At 38.8% G+C, this 19,099-nt stretch overlaps 1 protein-coding gene across 5 annotated transcripts in view; it reads right to left on the bottom strand.

Moving 5' to 3' along the window:
* The window catches only part of IKZF5 (IKAROS family zinc finger 5), a 22,501-nt gene extending 3,402 nt beyond the window's left edge, over positions 1 to 19,099 (bottom strand). The window contains exons 1-4 of one of the 5 annotated variants that reach the window (XM_030334284.1): positions 18,952 to 19,099; positions 17,337 to 17,485; positions 2,452 to 2,657; positions 264 to 446 (exon numbers count right to left, since the gene is read on the bottom strand). In XM_030334284.1, coding sequence (XP_030190144.1) covers positions 264 to 446; positions 2,452 to 2,584 — 316 coding nt within the window. In that variant the 5' untranslated portion in view covers positions 2,585 to 2,657; positions 17,337 to 17,485; positions 18,952 to 19,099. Of the gene's footprint in view, positions 1 to 263; positions 447 to 666; positions 722 to 2,451; positions 2,658 to 17,336; positions 17,486 to 18,951 lie in introns of those variants that run through there. The other 4 variants (XM_030334285.1, XM_030334286.1, XM_030334287.1 and 1 more) reach the window with 4 other exon arrangements.

The following is a 19,099-nucleotide window of genomic DNA, read 5'->3' as shown; positions in this document are numbered from 1 at the left end:
AGCCTGAGAAGCAGATAAATGTTGAGAGATTACTTGGAACACGAAGAAAGATGGCTAAGGAAGGGGAAGCTCTAGAAGGGGCCTTACTTCCTCTCATTATGCTATCGTTTTGAAAAAATAGAGTAACTTCTCCATTTATCCATACCTTGTTATCAGCCATCAATGTTAAACTATTAGAACGATTTATAGGACGCATCAACCTGCCTTCCTTGGCCCCTCTCCCACCCCCAAACAAATGCCTTCTCCAGCTGTTTCTCCGTTACCTGTGTGGATTCTAATGTGTTCAATAAGCCGGGCTGTTCCTTTGCTGGCATAGTTGCAGTACCGACACTTGAGCTTCCCATCAAAGGTCCTTTCAAACCCGTCTACTAACATTCCTGAGTTTTCATCCAGAGAAACTTCAACAGATGGGTGATCGAGTCCATTTTGATCACCATCTGTTCCAGCTATAAACAAAGTATAGCAAAAGAAATTATGCATCTCAGAATCAACTCAATTTAGCATTTTGGTTTTGAGTGGTAAAAAAATCATAAATTGATAGTTAATTTAGCACAAAAGCTAAACTGGTAAGCTACAGACTTTCACTTTCTGAACTGAGGTTAATTTCACACAAAAGCAGTATCCTGTTTTTGAGAACCTTTTATAGGGGGATCTCAAATTACTTACACATACATTTTATCAGTCTTCCACATGCTTCTGAAGAAGAGAGCTGGGTATTATCCTAATGTGACAGGTGAGGAGACAGAGGGGAGTAAGGAGTAATGGCAAAGTTACACACGTTTAAGATTCTAGCCACTTCTACAAATATTATAACTGGCAGTCACGGTAATCTCCCCAATCCTAACTCTATTTACTGTAGTCTAAAGCAATTAATGTTGAGTTTTGCACTGTTCCACTTGGTTTATGCACATGTTCTAGAGGCTGGGATGCATTTAGGATCTTAACATTCTAAATAAGCACATAAAGGAAGATAGTCTATCTGATACCTCTGAATGTTGGAACTGCAAGAATTTGAAAGCTAAAAGGTATCGGTCTGGCCCTTTGTTTTTAATGTGATCCGACTACTTCTTTGTATCTATAAAGAAACTGAAGGGGCAAGTGCTCCTAATCAGGAAGACCAGCAAGCAGTGGGGACAAGCCTTTTCTCTTGGATCCCAGTCCAGGAACCTATAAACTCAAGTGTCAGAAGGGACATTTTTGGTGCTGCAACTTCATGGGCAAAGCACTTCTACTGCATCCCCAGGAAATAGCAGTACTATTTGTGTGAACACGTCAAGCCGCCTCCTCCACTGTTTCCTCCCTGCTTCACCAGGACAAAAGTGATCTTGCTGGTCGGTGAAAACCCAATATCCAACAGTGCCACGGCATGGGAGGGACAAGGCTGTGTCCCCCTCTCTGATTTCTCTCTCGAGCCGGTGACTCCAAAGATTTAATGTGCATGTGTATGAATCACATGAGGAGCTTTTTAAAATACAGACTGATTCAGTAGATCTGCACTGGGAACTGACATTTTACACTTCTGACAAGCTCCCAGATGATGCCTGGCCACTGCTGTTGGCCCCTAGACTACAGGCCACAGACCATCTTCATCAGGGGTCAGCAAACCTCCCATAAGGATCAGAGAGTAAATACTTTGTGGCTTTATGGGCCACATGTTCTCTATCACAACTACTGAACTCTGCTGTTATAGCACAAAAACAGCTATAGAAAACATGTAAACAAGCAAATATAGCTCTGTTTCAATCAAATGTTACTTATGGATGCTGATGTCTGAATTTCATATAATTTGCACATTAGAGTATTGTTTTGGTTCCCCCCCCCCCATTTTAAAATCTAGAAATCTCTCTGAGTTTGCAGGTCATATAAAAACAGTTAGCAGTCCAGGTGGGGTCCGTGAGCTGTGGTTTGTTGACACCTGAGCTACGTTCAGAAATAAATTCCAGTGTGTTTGGTAAGCAAACAAGATAAAGTCTGTCTGTAACAGGCCCAAATGGGTTGCTTTCTCTATTCCAGTTTGCTGTCTAAATGGGTAAACATGGTCAGCGCTTTCTTCATTTTAAGAGAGAAAAAACAGAAACCCCCATCATGTCTCTGGTCTAATCCAGATTTCCTAATGGCCAAATCCTTTGTGTAGTGAAGCTGATGTTCAACCCCCTTGGGTTCCTTGTGTCGACAGTTAGCTACTAGAACTTATAAGATGGGAAGGATATTTGGAACTCCTAATCTTCCAATGAGACCATAATGCCTCTCTAGACCATGTTAGGCCCTTGGGGAAGCCTCATTCTCCCTCAACAAAAATCTGACATGTAAACAAATTGTACTGTATCTTTCTAAGTAAAGATGGAATGATTCACATTAGTCAATAGTGGTCTTCATCATATGCATAGCTATATACAAACATTAACATATTTATGAAAAGTGAATTAATTAATAGTATTAAGATGAGTCTACCTCCCTGAAGAGCCTCTGCTTCTTTATCCCCACTAACTGATCCAGAAATCATATTCACATGATGAGTCTGTTGAGTCAGATATTCCTGGAAATCTTTCACGAAGTCCAAAGGCTCTGGTTTCTTTTCACCCATCTTTACTTTTTTCTTTTTCTTTCTTTCTTTTTTTATTTATTTTTATTTTTTTGAAGTTTACAGTTCGTTATGCCTAGGGAGAAAAAAAGTGAAATAATTTCACACTATTTAGTGAGATCCAATATGTATTAAAACAACAGTGACAAAGATGACTACGTTCAAGGAACTAAACAAAGCTACAAAGAACACAGTACCTGCCCTTCAATATCTTACTATTTTCTTGGTGAACTAGATAAGACATACAGAAAATGTTGAATATTTAATATATTTAATATTTAAATAAACTAGGATTCAAACTTAGTCTTAAAGGATGGAATGAAATTACAAAGACAGAAAATAAGAGAAAATAAGTCCAGATGAAAACAAAGCTACAAAGAACACAGTACCTGCCTTTCAATATCTTACTATTTTCTTGGTGAACTAGATAAGACATACAGAAAATGTTGAATATTTAATATATTTAATATTTAAATAAACTAGGATTCAAACTTAGTCTTAAAGGATGGAATGAAATTACAAAGACAGAAAATAAGAGAAAATAAGTCCAGATGAAAGAAACAGGCACATCAGCAGGATTATCAATGGAGACAGTAAAAAAAACCAAGTGGCTCAATCAGGGCCAGAGAGAATTTTCTGGATGATGGACATATTACATATCTGCATTGCCCAATACAGTTGCTACCAGCCACACACAGCGACGAGTACTTAAAGTGTGGTGAATACAAATGACCTGAGTTTTTAATTTTATTTAATTTAAACTGAAATAGCTACATATGGCTAGTGACTATCATTTTGGACAGTAAAGGCTCTCAAATCATAGGGTTCACATGGATGAATACTCTAGAAATAAAGGTGATCTAGAACAAAGGGTGGTAAACCTTTTCCATAAAAAGGCAAGACAGTAAGTATTTTAGGCTTTGTAGGTCATAAGGTTTCTGTCGCAACTACTTAACTGTCGTCATAGCTGAAAGCGGCCATAAAAAACGTGAATAAATTGAGTATGGCTGTGTTCCAAAATAAAGCTTTATAGAGGCTGGCCTTAAGCCAGGTTTGGCCTACATGCCATAATTTCCCTGACCCCTGCCCTAAAAATCCAAATCACCACCTCTGCCGCTACCCATCATGCTATGAGAATGGAGGGAAAAAATTAAGAAAGAAAACAAAAAATCTGATGCTCATGTAAAGTATCATATAAGATTTTGTAACCACAAACTAAACTGATCCTCACATAGGTATAATTATGGCCCAAATTCAGAAATCAAATAATGAAAAAGTTTTCTAGTAAAAACAAGCACCTAGGAGACAAAAGTCTTTTCTTCCAGTAAAAATATTTTTATGCAAATGTCTAAGGTCTTGTTAAATATATCTTCTGCTAAATTTTTTCCTCATTAAATATTCCAACTATTTAATGAGTTACTTCTATCTAAAAACACTCATCTTTGAAAGCCAGATGATTCACTCAGTAGAATGAATCTAAAGATTAGTCACTTCTCAATATGTAAGTTTAACATTTTCTCAAAGCCCGGCATACACACAGAAGAGCACATAAATCCTAAGGGTAGAGCTCAATGAATTGTCATACGCTGAATGCATCCATGAAGTCAGCACCCACATGGAGAAACAGAAGGCCACCCGCATCCTGGTAGCACCCCGGCACACCTTCCTGTGCTGGTCCCTGAGCCCCAGCAAGGACCCTGCGACCTCTGAAATTGCTATGGCACAGGGTTTGCATATATCAGCTTTAGATAGTGCAAAATGGTTTTTCAAAGTGCTTAAACCAGTTTACACTCTCACCAGCAGTGAACAAGAGCTCTCTTGCTCTACATCCCTGCCAACACACAGGTATTTATTGCTTTTTTCATTGTAGCCATTCCAGTGCATATATGGTGGTATCACACTGGTTTTAATTTCTATCCCTTGATGATTAATGAAGTTGTGTACTTTTTATGTTAATTAGCCATGAAGACACCCTCTATTTTCATACCCAGTGATAGCTTTCAAGTCTTTTGCCTATTTTTCTAATAGGTAAGAGTTCTTTGTAATATTCTGGATATGAGCTCTTTATTGGATATGTGGATTTCAAGCGTCTTCTCTCACTCTGTTTGCCTTTTCACTTTCCTAAAGATAACCTCATGAACACAAGTTCTTAATACAGTCCAACTTCCCCATTTCTTTCCTTCACATTTAGAGTTGTGTCCTTACCAATATCTTACTTGAGGATGTTCTTCTGTAGTTTCTTCTAAAAACTTTACTAGTTTTTTTTTTTTTTTACCTTTCATATTTCATCTGGAATTTGTGTATGTATAGTGTGAGGTGAAGAGTCAAAATATACTTTTTTCCCAAAGAGATGTCCTAGCAACACGCATTTCATAGACTAGCCTTTCTCCACTAGATTCTATTATCACCTTTCTAAATCAGGTGATTATATATATGTGGCTCTATTTCTGGATTCTCTATTCTGTTTCACTGGTCTATTTTTGTCTATGCTCACACACCACGTGGTCTTTTTCTTTTTTTTTTTTAACAATTTAATTTTTATTTTCTTTTGAAAGTTAGTGATGTGTGGGCAGAGTCTACACATACATATTTGCATTTGGCTGATGAAAAGAAAAGTTTCAAGAAAGTGCACAAGAAATAAAGGGCGCCAAGCACAGATGGCAACCACATTAAGAACTAAACAAACAAACCTACTCCAGTGTGATTCAAACTGCAGTGGTGGACGGGACCGTCAAATCCACAGAATCTTAAGAGCTGGAAGAAAGTTTAGAAATCGAGTCCTCCCCCTCCTCCTTCATGATATAATCCCCCCTCTATGATCTTGTGACCAGCTAGATCCTCTTCATTACATCCCTAGTCAGCAATTCTCTTCTCCCCCCTGTAGCTAACATGTCTGCTGAACTCAGTCATCCCTTAAATGGCATGATAAATTTTTTTAGATTCCTTCTGAATTTTTTCTAGGAGGTGTCACAAATTATGATATCCACTCCTGCATTAAATATCAGAGAATCTTCTAAGGATGGAAGGAGGAGGGGGCATGTAAACAACCTCCTTTGACTGCTATTTAGATGTTTCAAAGAGCTAAATATTTCAAAAGTTATTTCAACCAAATGGAGATTTACACAATACATGTATGTCTCCAAACAGTTTTTTTTAACTAAATGGGATTTTTAGTAGATATTCTGATAGTTTTACTATATTAGGTATTTATACACACACAGACACACACACATATTTTTAGTGATTCATCACTTACATATAACACCCAGCACTCATCCCAACAAGTGTCCTCCTTAATACCCCTTGCCCCTTTAGCCCATCCCCTCACCCAACACTCCTCCAACAACACTGTTCTCTGTATTTAAAAGTCTCTTATGGTTTGTCTCTGTTTTTATATTGTTTTTGTGTCCTTTCCCTTATGTTCATCTATTTTGTATCTTAAATTTCATGAGTGAAACTTGTCTGAATATTTGTCTGACTTACTTCATTTAACATAATATACTCTAGTTCTATCCACGTTGTTGCAAATTGGAAGATTTCATTCTTTTTGATTGCTGAGTGAGATTCCATTGTATATATACCACATCTTCTTTATCCATTCAGTCGATGGACATATGGGCTCTTTCCATACTTTGGCTATTGTTGATAGTGCTGCTATAAACATTGGAGTGCATGTGCCCCTCTGAATCAGCACTCCTGTATCCTTTGGATAAACACCTAGTAGTGCAATTGCTGGGTCGTGGGGTAGATCTATTTTTAATTTTTTGAGGAACTCCATACTGTCTTTTGGAGTGGCTGCACCCATCTACATTCCCACCAGCAGTGCAAAAGGGTTCCTCTTTCTCCACATCCTCACCATGTTGTTGCCTGAGTTAATTTTAGCCATTCTGACAGGTGTGAGGTGGTAACTCACCGTGGTTTTGATTTTTATTTTCCCGATGAGTGATGTTGAGCATCTTTTCACGTGTCTGTTAGCCATCTGGATGTCTTCTTTGGAAAAGTGTCTATTTATGCCTTTTGTCCATTTCTTCATTGGATTATTTGTTTTTGGGGTGTTGAGTTTGGTTAGGTTCTTTATAGATTTTGGATACTAACCCTTCATCTGACATGTCATTTGCAAATATCTTCTCCCATTCCATAGGTTACTTTTGCTGTTTCCTTCGCTGTGCAGAAGCTTTTTATCTTGATGAGGTCCCAATAGTTCATGTTTGCTTTTGTTTCCCTTGCCTCCAAAGACATGTTGAGTGAGTTGCTACAGCTGAGGTTGAAAAGGTTGTTGCCTGTTTTCTCCTGTAGGATTTTGATGGATTCCTGTCTTATGTTTAGGTCTTTCATCCATTTTGAGTTTATTTTTGTGTATGGTGTGAGATAGTGGTCCAGGTTCATTCTTCTGCATGTCGCTGTCCAGTTTTCCCAACACCATTTGCTGAAGAGACTTTTTTTTCCATTGGATATTCTTTCCTGCTTTGTCAAAGACTAGTTGGCCATACATTTGTGGGTCCATTTCTAGGTTCTCTATTCTGTTCCAGTGATCTATGTGTCTGTCTGTCTTTGTGCCAGTACCATACTGTCTTGATAATTACAGCTTTGTAATACAGCCTGAAGTCCAGAATTGTGATGCCTCCAGCTTTGGTTTCCTTTTTCAGGACTGCTTTGGCTAACTGGAGTCTTTTCTGGTTCCATACAAATTTTAGGACTGTATGTTCTAACTCTGTGAAATGCGGGTGTTATTTCGATAGGGACTGCATTGAATATGTAGGTTGCTTTGGGTTGTATCAACATTTTAACAATATTTGTTCTTCTGATCCATGAGCATGGAATGTTTTTCCATTTCTTTGTGTCCTTTTCCATTTCTTTCATAAGCTTTCTATAGTTTTCAGCATATACATTTTTCACCTCTTTGGTTAGGTTTATCCCTAGGTATTTTATGGTTTTTGGTGAAATTGTAAATGAGACTGATTCCTTGGTTTCTCTTTCTGCTGCTCCATTATTGGTGTATAGAAATGCAACCGATTTCTACACATTGATTTTATATCTTATGACATTGCTGAACTCATGAATCAGTTCCAGCAGGCTTTTGGTGAGTCTTTTGGGTTATCCACATAGAGTGTCATGCCATCTATGAAGAGTTAGTTTAACTTCTGCCTTGCCAATTTGTATGCCTTTTATTTTTTTGTGTTTTCTGATTACTGAGGCTAGGGCTTCCAAAACTATGTTGAATAACAGTGATGAGAGTGGATATCGACTTTAGATCGTGTTCTTGACTTTAGAGGGAAAGCTCTCAGTTTTTCCCCATTGAGAATCATATTCATGGTGGGGCTTTCATATATGGCTTTTATGATCTTGAAGTCTGATCCTTCCTTCTATCCCTACTTTCTGGAAGGTTTTATCAAGAAAGGATGCTGTATTTTGTCAGATGCTTTTTCAGCATCTATTGAGACAATCATGTGGTTCTTATCCTTTCATCACAATGTGATGTATCACATTGATTGATTTGTGGATATTGAACCAACCCTGCATCCCAGGAATAAATTCCAGCCGATCATGGTGAATAATTCTTTTAATGTATTGTTGGATCATGTTTGCTAGTATTATTGAGAATTTTCCCATCCATGTTCATCAGGGATATTGGGTCTGTAGTTCTCCTTTTTAGTGGGGTCTTTGGTCTGGTTTGGTTTGAAATCAAGGTAATGCTGGCCTCATAGAATGAGTTTGGAAGTTTTCCCTCCATTTCTATTTTTTGGAACTGCTTCAAAAGAACAGATGTTAAGTCTTGTTTAAATGTTTGGTGGAATTCCCCTGGAAAGTCATCTAGCCCTGGACTCTTGTTTGTTGGGAGATTTTTGATTACTAATTCAATTTCTTTCCTGGTTATAGGTCTGTTCAAATTTTCTACTCCTTGTTTCAGTTTTGGTAGTTTGGATGTTTCTAGGAATTTGTCCATTTCTTCCAGATTGCCCAATCTGGTGGCATATGATTGCTCATAATATTCTCTTATTATTGTTTGCATTTCTGCAGTATTAGTTGTGATCTCTCCTCTTTCATTTGTGATTTTATTTATTTGGGTCCTTTCCTTTTTCTTTTTGAACAATCTGGCCAGGGTTTATCAATTTTGTTAATTCTTTCAAAGAACCAGCTCCTGGTTTCATTGACCTGTTCTACTGGGTTTTTTTTTTTTTTTTAATTTCAATATTATTGATTTATGCTCTATTCTTTATTATTTCCCATCTTCTAGTTTTGGGCTTTATTTGCAGTTCTTTTTCCAGCTCTTGTAAGTGAAGGCTAGGTTGTATATTTGAGACCTTTCTTCCTTCCTTGAGAAGGCCTGGATTGCTATATACTTCCCTCTTATGACCACCTTTGCTGCATCCCAGACGTTTTGGGCTGTCATGTTTTCATCTCCACTGGCTTCCATGTACTTTTGAATTTCCTCATTAATTTCTTGGTTAACCCATTCATTCTTTAGTAGGGTGTTCTTTAATCTCCAAGTATTTATGGTCTTTCCAAATTTTTTCTTGTAGTTGACTTCAAGTTTCATAGCATTTTGGTTTAAAAATATGCACAGTATGACCTCTTTTTGTACTTGTTGAGGGCTATTTGTGTCCCAGTATGTGATCTATTCTGGAGAATGTTCCAGGTGCACTCAAGAAAAATGTGTATTCTACTGCTTTAGGATGAAATGTTCTGAATATATTTGTTAAGTCCATCCAGTCCAGTGTATCATTCAAAGCTAGTTTCCTTGTTGATTTTCTGCTTAGTTGATCTGTCCATTGTTGTAAGTGGGGTGCTGAAGTCCCCTACTATTATGGTATTATCACCAATGAGTTTCTTTATGTTTGTGGTTAATTGATTTATATACTTGGGTGCTTCCACATTGGGGGCATAAATATTTACAACTGTTAGATCTTTTTGGTGGATAGACCCCCTTAATTGTGATATAATGCCCTTCTTCATCTCTTGTTACAGTCTCTATTTTATTTTAAAATCTAGTTTCTCTGATATAAGTATGGCTACTCCAGCTTTCTTTTGAACACCATTAGCATGATAGATGGTTCTCCATCCCCTTACTTTTAATCTGCAAGTGTCTTTAGTTCTAAAATGGGTCTCTTTTAAGCTGCATATAGATGGGACTTGTTTTCTTACCATTGTGATACCCTATGTCTTTTGATTGGAGTTTTTAATCCATTGACATTTAGAGTGAGTAGTGAATAAATTCAGTACCACCGTGTTGCTGTTTCTGGTGATGTTCTCTGGTCCTTTGTAGTCTTTGTTGTGTCCAATCTTTTTTGTTTCATTTCGTCTTTTATCCACTCAAAGACTCCCCCTTAAAATTTCTTCCAGGGCTGGTTTAGTGGTCATGAACTCCTTTAGTTTTTGTTTGTCTGGGAAACTCTTTCTCTCTCCTATTTTGAATGACAGCCTTTCAGGATAAAGAATTCTTGGCTGCATATTTTTCCAATTCAACACATTGAATATATCCTACCACTCCTTTCTGGCCTGCCAAGTGTCTGTGGATAACTCTGCTGCAAACCTGGTCTTCCCTTATAGGTTAAGGCTAATTTTTTCCCTTGCTGCTTTCATAATTCTTTCCTCATCTGTGTATTTTGTGAATTTGACTATAATACGCCTTGGTGATGGTCGGTTTTTGTTGAATCTAATGGGAGTTCTTTGTGCTTCTTGGATTCTGATCTCTGTGTCCTTCCCCAGATTAGGAAAGTTTTCTGCTATGGTTTGTTCACATAAACCTGCCCCTTTTTCTCTCTCTTCATCTTCTGGAACCCCTGTGATTCAGATGTTATTCCTTTTTAATAAGTCACTGAGTTCTCTAAATCTTGTATCGTGTTCTTTTGCCTTTGTTTCCCTCTTTTTTCTCTGCTTCATTATTCTCCATAATTTTGTGGTCTACTTCCTCCATCCTTGCCATCGTGGCGTCCATTTGAGACTGCATTTTGCTTGCAGCATTTTTAATTTCGTCCTGACTAGATTTTACTTCTTTTATCTCTGCAGAAAGGGATTCTATGTTTTTTTCAACCCAATCTGGTATTCTTATTATCATGGTTCTAAATTCTAGTTTAGACATTTTGCTTGTATCTGTGTTGATTAAGCCCCTGCCTGTCATTTCTTCCTGTTCTTTCTTTTTGGGTGAATTCCTTCATTTGTCATTTTGGAGGAATAAGAAAGTTAATGAAATAAAAGTTAAAAATTAAAAACAAAACAAAAAATGAAATAAAAGAAGTTTGATCCTAGGTGTGTTTTGGTCTGCTTGTTGAAAGGTTGATAAAATAGTGTAAAAAAAAAAAAGGGGGCAAGAAAAGAAAAAAAGGTTAAAAAATGTATTTTTTATAAGCCCTAAATATTTTATTTATTAGATTTTTTTTAAACGTTTATTCATTTTGGAGAGACAGAGCGTGAGTGGGGGAGGGGCAGAGATGGATGGAGACACAGAATCTGAAGCAGGCTCCAGGCTCTGAGCTGTCAGCACAGAGGCCGACACAGGGCTCAAGCTCATGAAGCATGAGTTCACGACCTGAGCTGAAGTTGGATGCTTAACCAACTGAGCTACCCAGGAACCCCTAAAAATTTTTAAACTTAAAAAAAAATTTTTATATAATAAAATAAAACGAAATAGAATGAAAAATTCTTAAAAATAAAAAATAAAGTAAAAAAACAAAAAAAAAAAGAAAAATACATTTTTTTCTTTCTGTATCCATGCAAAATAAAATGAAAAAAAAAAAAACCCAATTTACACAAAACCAGAAGCAGAAAAACAAATAAATGAACCAGCAAACAGAATTAAATCCAAATGAAGTTACATCCAATTACCCCTAGAACTCAAACTATGAAGTACTCTATAGTCTGTACACTAAGCAGGTAGAGGGACTTGTTCTAGGAGATATGCTCGGAGGGAGCATTTGGGCAGGGCTTGGTGTAATGGCTCCATTCTCCACTAGGTAGCGCTGCTTAGCTTACTGAGGTGGATCGGTGTGGTGCCCGTGTGTGTGCAGGAGATAGAAATGGCTTTACCCAGCTCCCTAGTCTCTGACACAGGAACTTCATGCTCTCACCAACCCATGATCAAGCACCCCTCCTTTGTCTCAGGCCTCCGTCCACTCCCCACCTCTACTCTGTCCATGTCCAAGCTGTCCGCCTACCAGGCGGCACCTCCCTCCAGAGTTTTGATCCCAGGTGGAGTTGTGTTTCAAAACCCCACACTTTGGGGCGCCTGGGTGGCTCAGTCAGTTACATGTCCAACTTCGGCTCAGGTCATGATCTCGCGGTCCGTGAGTTCAAGCCCCGCGTCAGGCTCTGTGCTGACAGCTCAGAGCCTGGAGCCTGTTTCAGATTCTGTGTCTCCCTCTCTCTCTGACCCTCCCCCCGTTCATGCTGTGTCTCTCTCTGTCTCAAAAATAAATAGACGTTAAAAAAAATTTTTTTTCAAAACCCCACACTTTGAGAGAACCCTGTGGCTTGGACCCACTATGACTCTCTGGGGGAAGGTCTTGCTGCACAATGGCCAGGTGCCTGCTGGCCCCAGAAAACGTTTGTGTGATCGTGCAGCCACAGGGATTCAGAGATTGTGGCAAATCACAATACCCAGCTGGCATCAGGTTTCACTACACTCTGGCATATATGTCCCAATACCAGCAAACGTGTCTGCTCTCCGGAGTCCACTGGGACCTTTGTCTGTGGGAAGGCCGTATGGCCTCACCAAATGCTCTCCAAGCAGGGGAACCATTTCTCCCCATGTGGCATGCGGACCCCTCAGACCCTGCTGCCTGCTCCTGGGGATTCGCCCTATTTCCTCACCAGAGCACACCAGCCACTGGGCTCCAGAACTTCAGACTCTGTGCTCCAATGTTTATAGAATCCTGGTGGTATTGAAACCCTCTCCTTTCTTCCTGTCAAAGGTTTTGGGGAACAGATTTCTTGTTCAGTCCCCTGTGTTTTCACTCTTCCTCTCTCTTTCTCTAGCTACTTTCGAGGGAGTGTTTTTCCTGCACTCTCCCAATGCACCACACTCTCCACCTTTCTCTGTCCTCTCTCCACAAAAACAGCTCCCTACCCTCCGCTGCTTTTGTCTTCCCCAGTTCACCTCTCTGCACTGCATACCTGCCGAGTTCTGTAACTCAGGTTATGCAGACTGTTGTGTTAATCCTCAGATCAATTTCCTAGGTGTGCAAAATGGTTTGGTGCTAATCTAGCTGCACTTCAGGGATGAGACAAACTGAGGATCTCCATGCCGCTTGCCTAATAATAATTAGGCAGTCCTAATAATAAAAATCTTAATAACTCAGGTACTAAGGTCCACCAGTACGTTTTTCTTCTTCAAGAATGTCTGGACTAGTCTGGGTACTTTTCAATCTGTTTTCCAAAGCATGAACTGTGGAGTTGAGAAATGAGAAGGCTCCGTGACAGCACATTTCCCAATTAACAGCAGCTTGATTGATATTTTAAGACCAAAACTTCTGTTTTAACTAAAGAGAACTCTAATAGATATAGACTAACCCTTAACTATGTCACTCCTGTAGCATGCTGTACTATACAATACTGCAGTGATATTTTAGGAACTAATGGAAGGACACAGGGCAGTTTTTGGTTTCCCTTATTTACTGGCCCCAGACTGATTTTTATTTAATATCTGTATTTCTTGTCTTTCTCTCTCCTCACATCTAACTTGTTCTTTATTCTGAACATATCTATCCAAGTAAGGATGTGCAAATGACCAAATTTTCACTGTTCTTAATGCAACATTTGTGAATAGTTCTTTTCCTCCCTTCTTAGAAGATGTTTAGGGGTTTTTAAAAGGTATTGTTATTACTACATCTTTTCATTGTTTTCTAGAAAGTTGAGGCCACTGAAGGTCTATCCTCTAGATAAACAGAGTATTACGGTATTAGGCCAAACGTACTAGCTTGAAGACTCTAAACAGAAACTTCTCTCAGCCACAGTTTCTTATTTTGTAAAATGGGATAGTACCAACTGGCAATGCTGTTTTAAGTTTTACAGGTATGTATACGTAAAGTATCTCACAACCTGTGTAGCATACGGCATGTTCTCAGACAACAGTAGCTATTTTGCAGCAAAAAAATGGTTATACCCGAGGTCAAAAAATTCTTCCTGTCCTAGATTTTTTTCCCCTTTTTCTCAGTTCATCAACTGAGCATCATAAGCTATCATTTTATATATATGTTCTTTAGTTACAATGAAACACACATGGTCTACCCTCGTCTCATTAATTCCCATAGCCCAAATTGCGATTTCCCAAACTCATATCTTATTTTACTCTCTTAGGCCACCTCTTTAAATCATTTGCTTTAGTCTGGCTCAACTTTCTCAGTCTTAAGGATCATTGTTGGTTTCTGAACAAGTTTGTTTCAGTTACTTTTTCCCATCTTACCATGCTTATCTAAACTGGTTCTCTCTGCTTCCTAATCAGTGTATTACTAATTGTTCCATGACTGTTGTTGATTCTGCTCATTTGTCCTTTAAAATTTAACCTTTGAGGGGCGCCTGGGTGGTTCAGTCGGTTAAGCGTCCGACTTCGGCTCAGGTCATGATCTCGCAGTTCTTGGGTTCGAGCCGCGCATCGGGCTCTGTGCTGACAGCTCAGAGCCTGGAGCCTGCTTCCGATTGTGTCTCCTTCTCTGTTCCTCCCCTGCTCACGCTCTGTCTCTCTCTTTCTCAAAAATAAATAAAGATTAAAAAAAAATTTTAATTTAACCTTTGATCAGGGGCAAAAAAAAAAAGTGAGCCAGTCAGCTCCAATGAAAAAGGTTATAAAGAATAAGATCAACAATAATTGGTAGTAAGATTATAACTCAATAAAAGGGAAAGGGAAAAAAGGACAACAAAACACACAGGGGTGGGAAACAGTGTAAAGATATACATAAAAAGGTATGAAATACAGCAGACAGATTAATCAAATGAGTTCCAGAAAAATAAAAAGATAAGCCAAGAGAAATGTTTTTCAAAAAAATAACAATCAAGAAATTCCAAAATTAAAGATGTCTTTCAGACAGAAAGGGATCATAGAGTGCAAAACAGAACCTATGATAATAAAATAAGAGACACGTTTTGAAATTTTAAAACCTCAAAGAAGATAAAGAGAACATAAAACTACTCAGAGGAAAAAAAGGCAATCTACCCATGTAAAAAAAAAAAACAATCAGACTGATATCTGAGTGTCAAACAGTAGGTGCAAGAAAACAGCAGAGTAATCATTCACTCAAATTTAGAATGTTTAAAATTCCTCAAGTTGATATAGGGTATCTTCCAAAAATCTACATCACAATTAACAGAAAATTTAGTTGCATTCCCTTTGGAATCAAGAACAAGACAAGGATGCTTGCTATTACTACTGCTACTCAATAAAGTACTAGAGGTAGAGGCCCCCCACAATAAGAGGAAAAAGAAATAAAAGGGATGAGGATTAGTAAGGCCCTACAGATTGTCTGTATCCTAATTATAAAAGTCGTAATTAAGAAAGAAATCCTGGTATTTACATTACAACTTAGCATCACTTCTTGCTAATCAGTTCATATGAAAACTGAGATGTGTCCATTGGAAAATATCTGAATATGCTTTGATAGTCTTCAAAAAGCAAGATAAATCTTACCAACTCCTGATTAGAAGGCCTAACATTGCTATGGTACAACATGTGACCATGCAGAAAAAAAAAATGCGTGAGATTGCCAGTAAGCAAGCAGAAGAAAATGGTATTTTTATACATGCATCTCAAGTTTTAAGAACACAAATGAACCTAATTACAGAGGATGGCTGGCATATTTTGACAGTCTTGGCTATTATCACATTGTCACATTATAAATTTCACTGCGTTCTCTGCCATAAATTGTGTGATTTTCAATCATAATGCATGATGGACTTTAAAAAAAAAGAATGCCTACGAAAAAAGGGAAGATCACAACACTGTAAATATGGGGAGAAAACTGTTCTTAAATTAGAGTTTTAAATATATTGATGAGTTTTAACCTCTGGTATTTCTGCAATGGTTCAGAAATTACGTGTCATTCCATCCCTAAGCATTTTTTATGCTCCCTTGACCTATATCACATCTATCTCTCTCACACCCTCTCTTACTTTCTCTCTCTCTTTTGCGCACGCGCGTGTACACACACACACACACACACACACACACACACACACACACACACACACACCATGACAGGCCCTTGCCTAAATCTGAATGGAGTCTTTGGTTCAAAATCCAGCTCTCTCCATCTCAAGCCACTATTTCTAATCAACAGTAAATAGAAAAAGAACAATAACTGAAACTACGGAACACTTCCTAATATCAAAAGAAAATAAAGGTTTCATATCCAAACCCTCTTCCTGTCTTTAATAATCATCAGTCTCTGAAAGTTTAATAATCTAAGAACTTCACAAATTAACTGAAATCTGGAGATGCCCCTAAGACACTGATAAATTTAAAAACCTCTCCAAACATACCATAAAAATCTACTTTAAGAAATCAGCAAACTATAATGTTTTTACTGGAGGTATCTTTTCCACAAGCCATGAATTCAACACCTTGGGACTTGTTAGCCAAAATATAACTTACACAAAATTTCAAAATGGAAGATCATGTCATCAGAAAAAGAAACATATTTGAATTCTCCAATTTTATTACAGATTTGGGTGGTGTATTCCTAACCTGACCTATTCTTTCCACTAAATGATATCGAATTATATCAACCATGGAAGAATTATTCCCGTTCCTTATGATACGGCAAAACTTTTGTGTCTCCCCTGTGATTACTCTGATAAAAGTTAAGTTGGGTCTAGTATGGTAACCCCCGGGGTGTAGGTACATGTCTGTATAAACTGGGTAGAATGTACCTTAACCATTTTTATGCCAACAGTTTCTCCCAAATTACCCATTCGAGGCTCAAAAATAAGGTTCTTACAAAACAGCCAGAGGCTACCCAGTGAAGGAAAGAAGCATTTAAGAAACAAACTTTGGGATCCCAAAAGAACATGAAAACCTCTTCACCTTTAAGCAGGTAACTTAAAACGATTCTCCAACCTTTCTTGGTTTCTGATACTGGTGTATGAAGTTTTCTGATATTTGTTTTTCAGTCTCACACTATAAATGGGAAGTTGTTGATACACATACAAGTGCACACACATAAACCCTCTCTTAACCAGGAGCTAACAGAACAGGCATCATGATGTGAATTAGAAGACAGCCACAACCATGAAACAGCAGTGACAGAAGAACCAGAAGAATTCTCTATGGCCTACCTTCCCCCCAAAGTCTATCTTTTTTATTAGCTATGGGAAATTTTTGAAAACAACATGATACAGGAATAGAAATATCTATTTTATTCACCTACTCTTTGGGGGTTACTAACCATAAGGTAGAAAACTGAGCAACCAACTTACTTATACAACAGCTTAATTTGGTGGTTAGGTATGCCTCTACAAAAGTGACTGCAGCTTAATAGATGTGCTTATTTTTATGGCCTAATAATTACAGTCACTGAAAGATTTACTTTGCCATGGAATACACATCAATGGAGAAAGAAGCCTGACAAATGAGGACTGATTTGTAGAGAGAGTGACGCAGACTCTTCAAAGATAATTAGGACACATTTCCTTCGATTACAGAATCGTCCAAAACAAATTCTTTGAAAGCAAAAAGGGACATTATAAGGCTTTGAGAAATCAGAAAACATAACATAAAAGTAAAACATAAAGTTAGAAGATATCCAAAACAGGAGCTACACACTCTAACCTTTTCACCCCAAATCAGTTCCTCCTTTTTCTTGCCACTCCAACATTGATGAAATGAAGAGTAATCGAAATTTACTCTGGAGACACACCAAGGGACTCCAAAAGGCCATGGAGGGAATTTCAACTAAAATTGAAAAGCCATACAGAGTTCTGCAAAGAAAAGCACACCACAAATCAAAACCTTTATGACAAAAAGTTAACTAGCATCTACAGGTTTAAGCTAAGAAAATAACCTGTGCCAATTTTAAAATTCCCAGAAAACTAAACTAGTAGATAATGAAAGAACAAAGCAACAAGTTTATTTCAACAAAAGCTACAAAGAACCACCAAAGACTAACAAGCATTAATTTGACTTTTTCCACCCACTGGTGGATTTCTTAAGATTTCGTTTTTGCAAATTCTCAATAATGTTTATTTTCTTAAACTCAAGTTATGAACTTCATTTGTGCACAGTATTGTACACTTACAGAGTCAGGCTTAGTACTGCTGAACAACTACAGTTGCATAAAAATAATGCACTAGTCCTAGGGAAACATTTGTGGGAAAGGGCTAAAAAGGAAACCTCCAAGCACACCCCACAACGAACGAACACTTGATTCCCCTCTTTATTATGCTCTCTATCGCAATCCCGAACACGTAGGGTTTTCTAGGACGCGGTTTGAACCCCTAGGGGGCAAAAAAACACCAAACATCTCAATTCCCCATAACGATTTCCCAACAATATATTAATCAGTAGCTGTTGAAGGCATGTCATAAATTAAAATAAAATGCAATTTTAAAACTAACTGTCCAGATGTTTAAAATTTTGTTTTAAATAAGTTTTGTTTCTTCAAAACCGAATTTTCCTTAGATCTCACAATTTAAAGTAGCTTTATTTCTTCCTCCAATTGTCACTTCCCATTAGGGTTCCCAATAGCACATTAAGGGGACACTACACGGGCCACGTGGTCAGTGGTAGCTGGAACCGGTTTAACCTCAATTCAAATTCAGTTACAGAGCACTTAATAGTTGCACGGCTTGGTTACCCGCACTACAGACAGTTTATTAAGAGACTTAAGCCTGCGTGAACTTGAATGGGTCTTGGCTGCAAAGCCCTCCCCAAACCTCACATCTCCCAAAATGAGAGTGCATAAACAGTAGAAACTAACCCAGGCAGGACCATTAGATAACAGAGGTTTTAAAAGTCCTCCCAAGGAGCAGCCCAGGACTGGCGTCGGGGCAGCATCCTCATAAGGATTCGCAACACTTAGGAGTCCCGCGCCTCGTCTAACCCCCAGGCCCTGGGACCCGGTGAAGACGCAAACCTCGGGGAGACCCCCGCACGACCACCTGTCAGAGCGAGAAGCAGCTCCCTACCCAGGAGTCTCCAGCCCCTGCCTACAGGCGCCGCTCCCTCGGGGCTCCCGGAACCGAGAAACAGCACATTCCTCACTCGGGCCAAGAACACCCTGGGTCGCGACCCTGCTGACCGACCGACCACGCCCAACCTTCCGCTGAGACTGAGTCCCGAGCGGGGTCAGCCGGCCCGCTGCGAACTCGACTCTCGTCTCCCGCCGCTCCTTAACTGTCCTGTTCAGCTGTGTCGCCGCCTTCCGAGCCGGAAGCCTGCTACTTACCACCTGACCACCGCACCGAGTAACTCCCACCGCCTTGTTTAATGCCGCTACCGTCGCCGCCGCCGCCGTCTTCGTCACCGTCGCCGCCGCCGCCATGTTTGTTGTGTCTCCGACTCTCTTCCCGCCCCACAGCCTTGTCGAAGTCTCG

The sequence above is a fragment of the Lynx canadensis genome, chromosome D2 (assembly GCF_007474595.2).
Source record: "Lynx canadensis isolate LIC74 chromosome D2, mLynCan4.pri.v2, whole genome shotgun sequence".
Lineage (NCBI taxonomy): Eukaryota > Metazoa > Chordata > Mammalia > Carnivora > Felidae > Lynx > Lynx canadensis.
The sequence above is the reverse complement of the archived record's forward strand: the minus strand, read 5'-3'. Positions and strand labels throughout refer to the sequence as shown.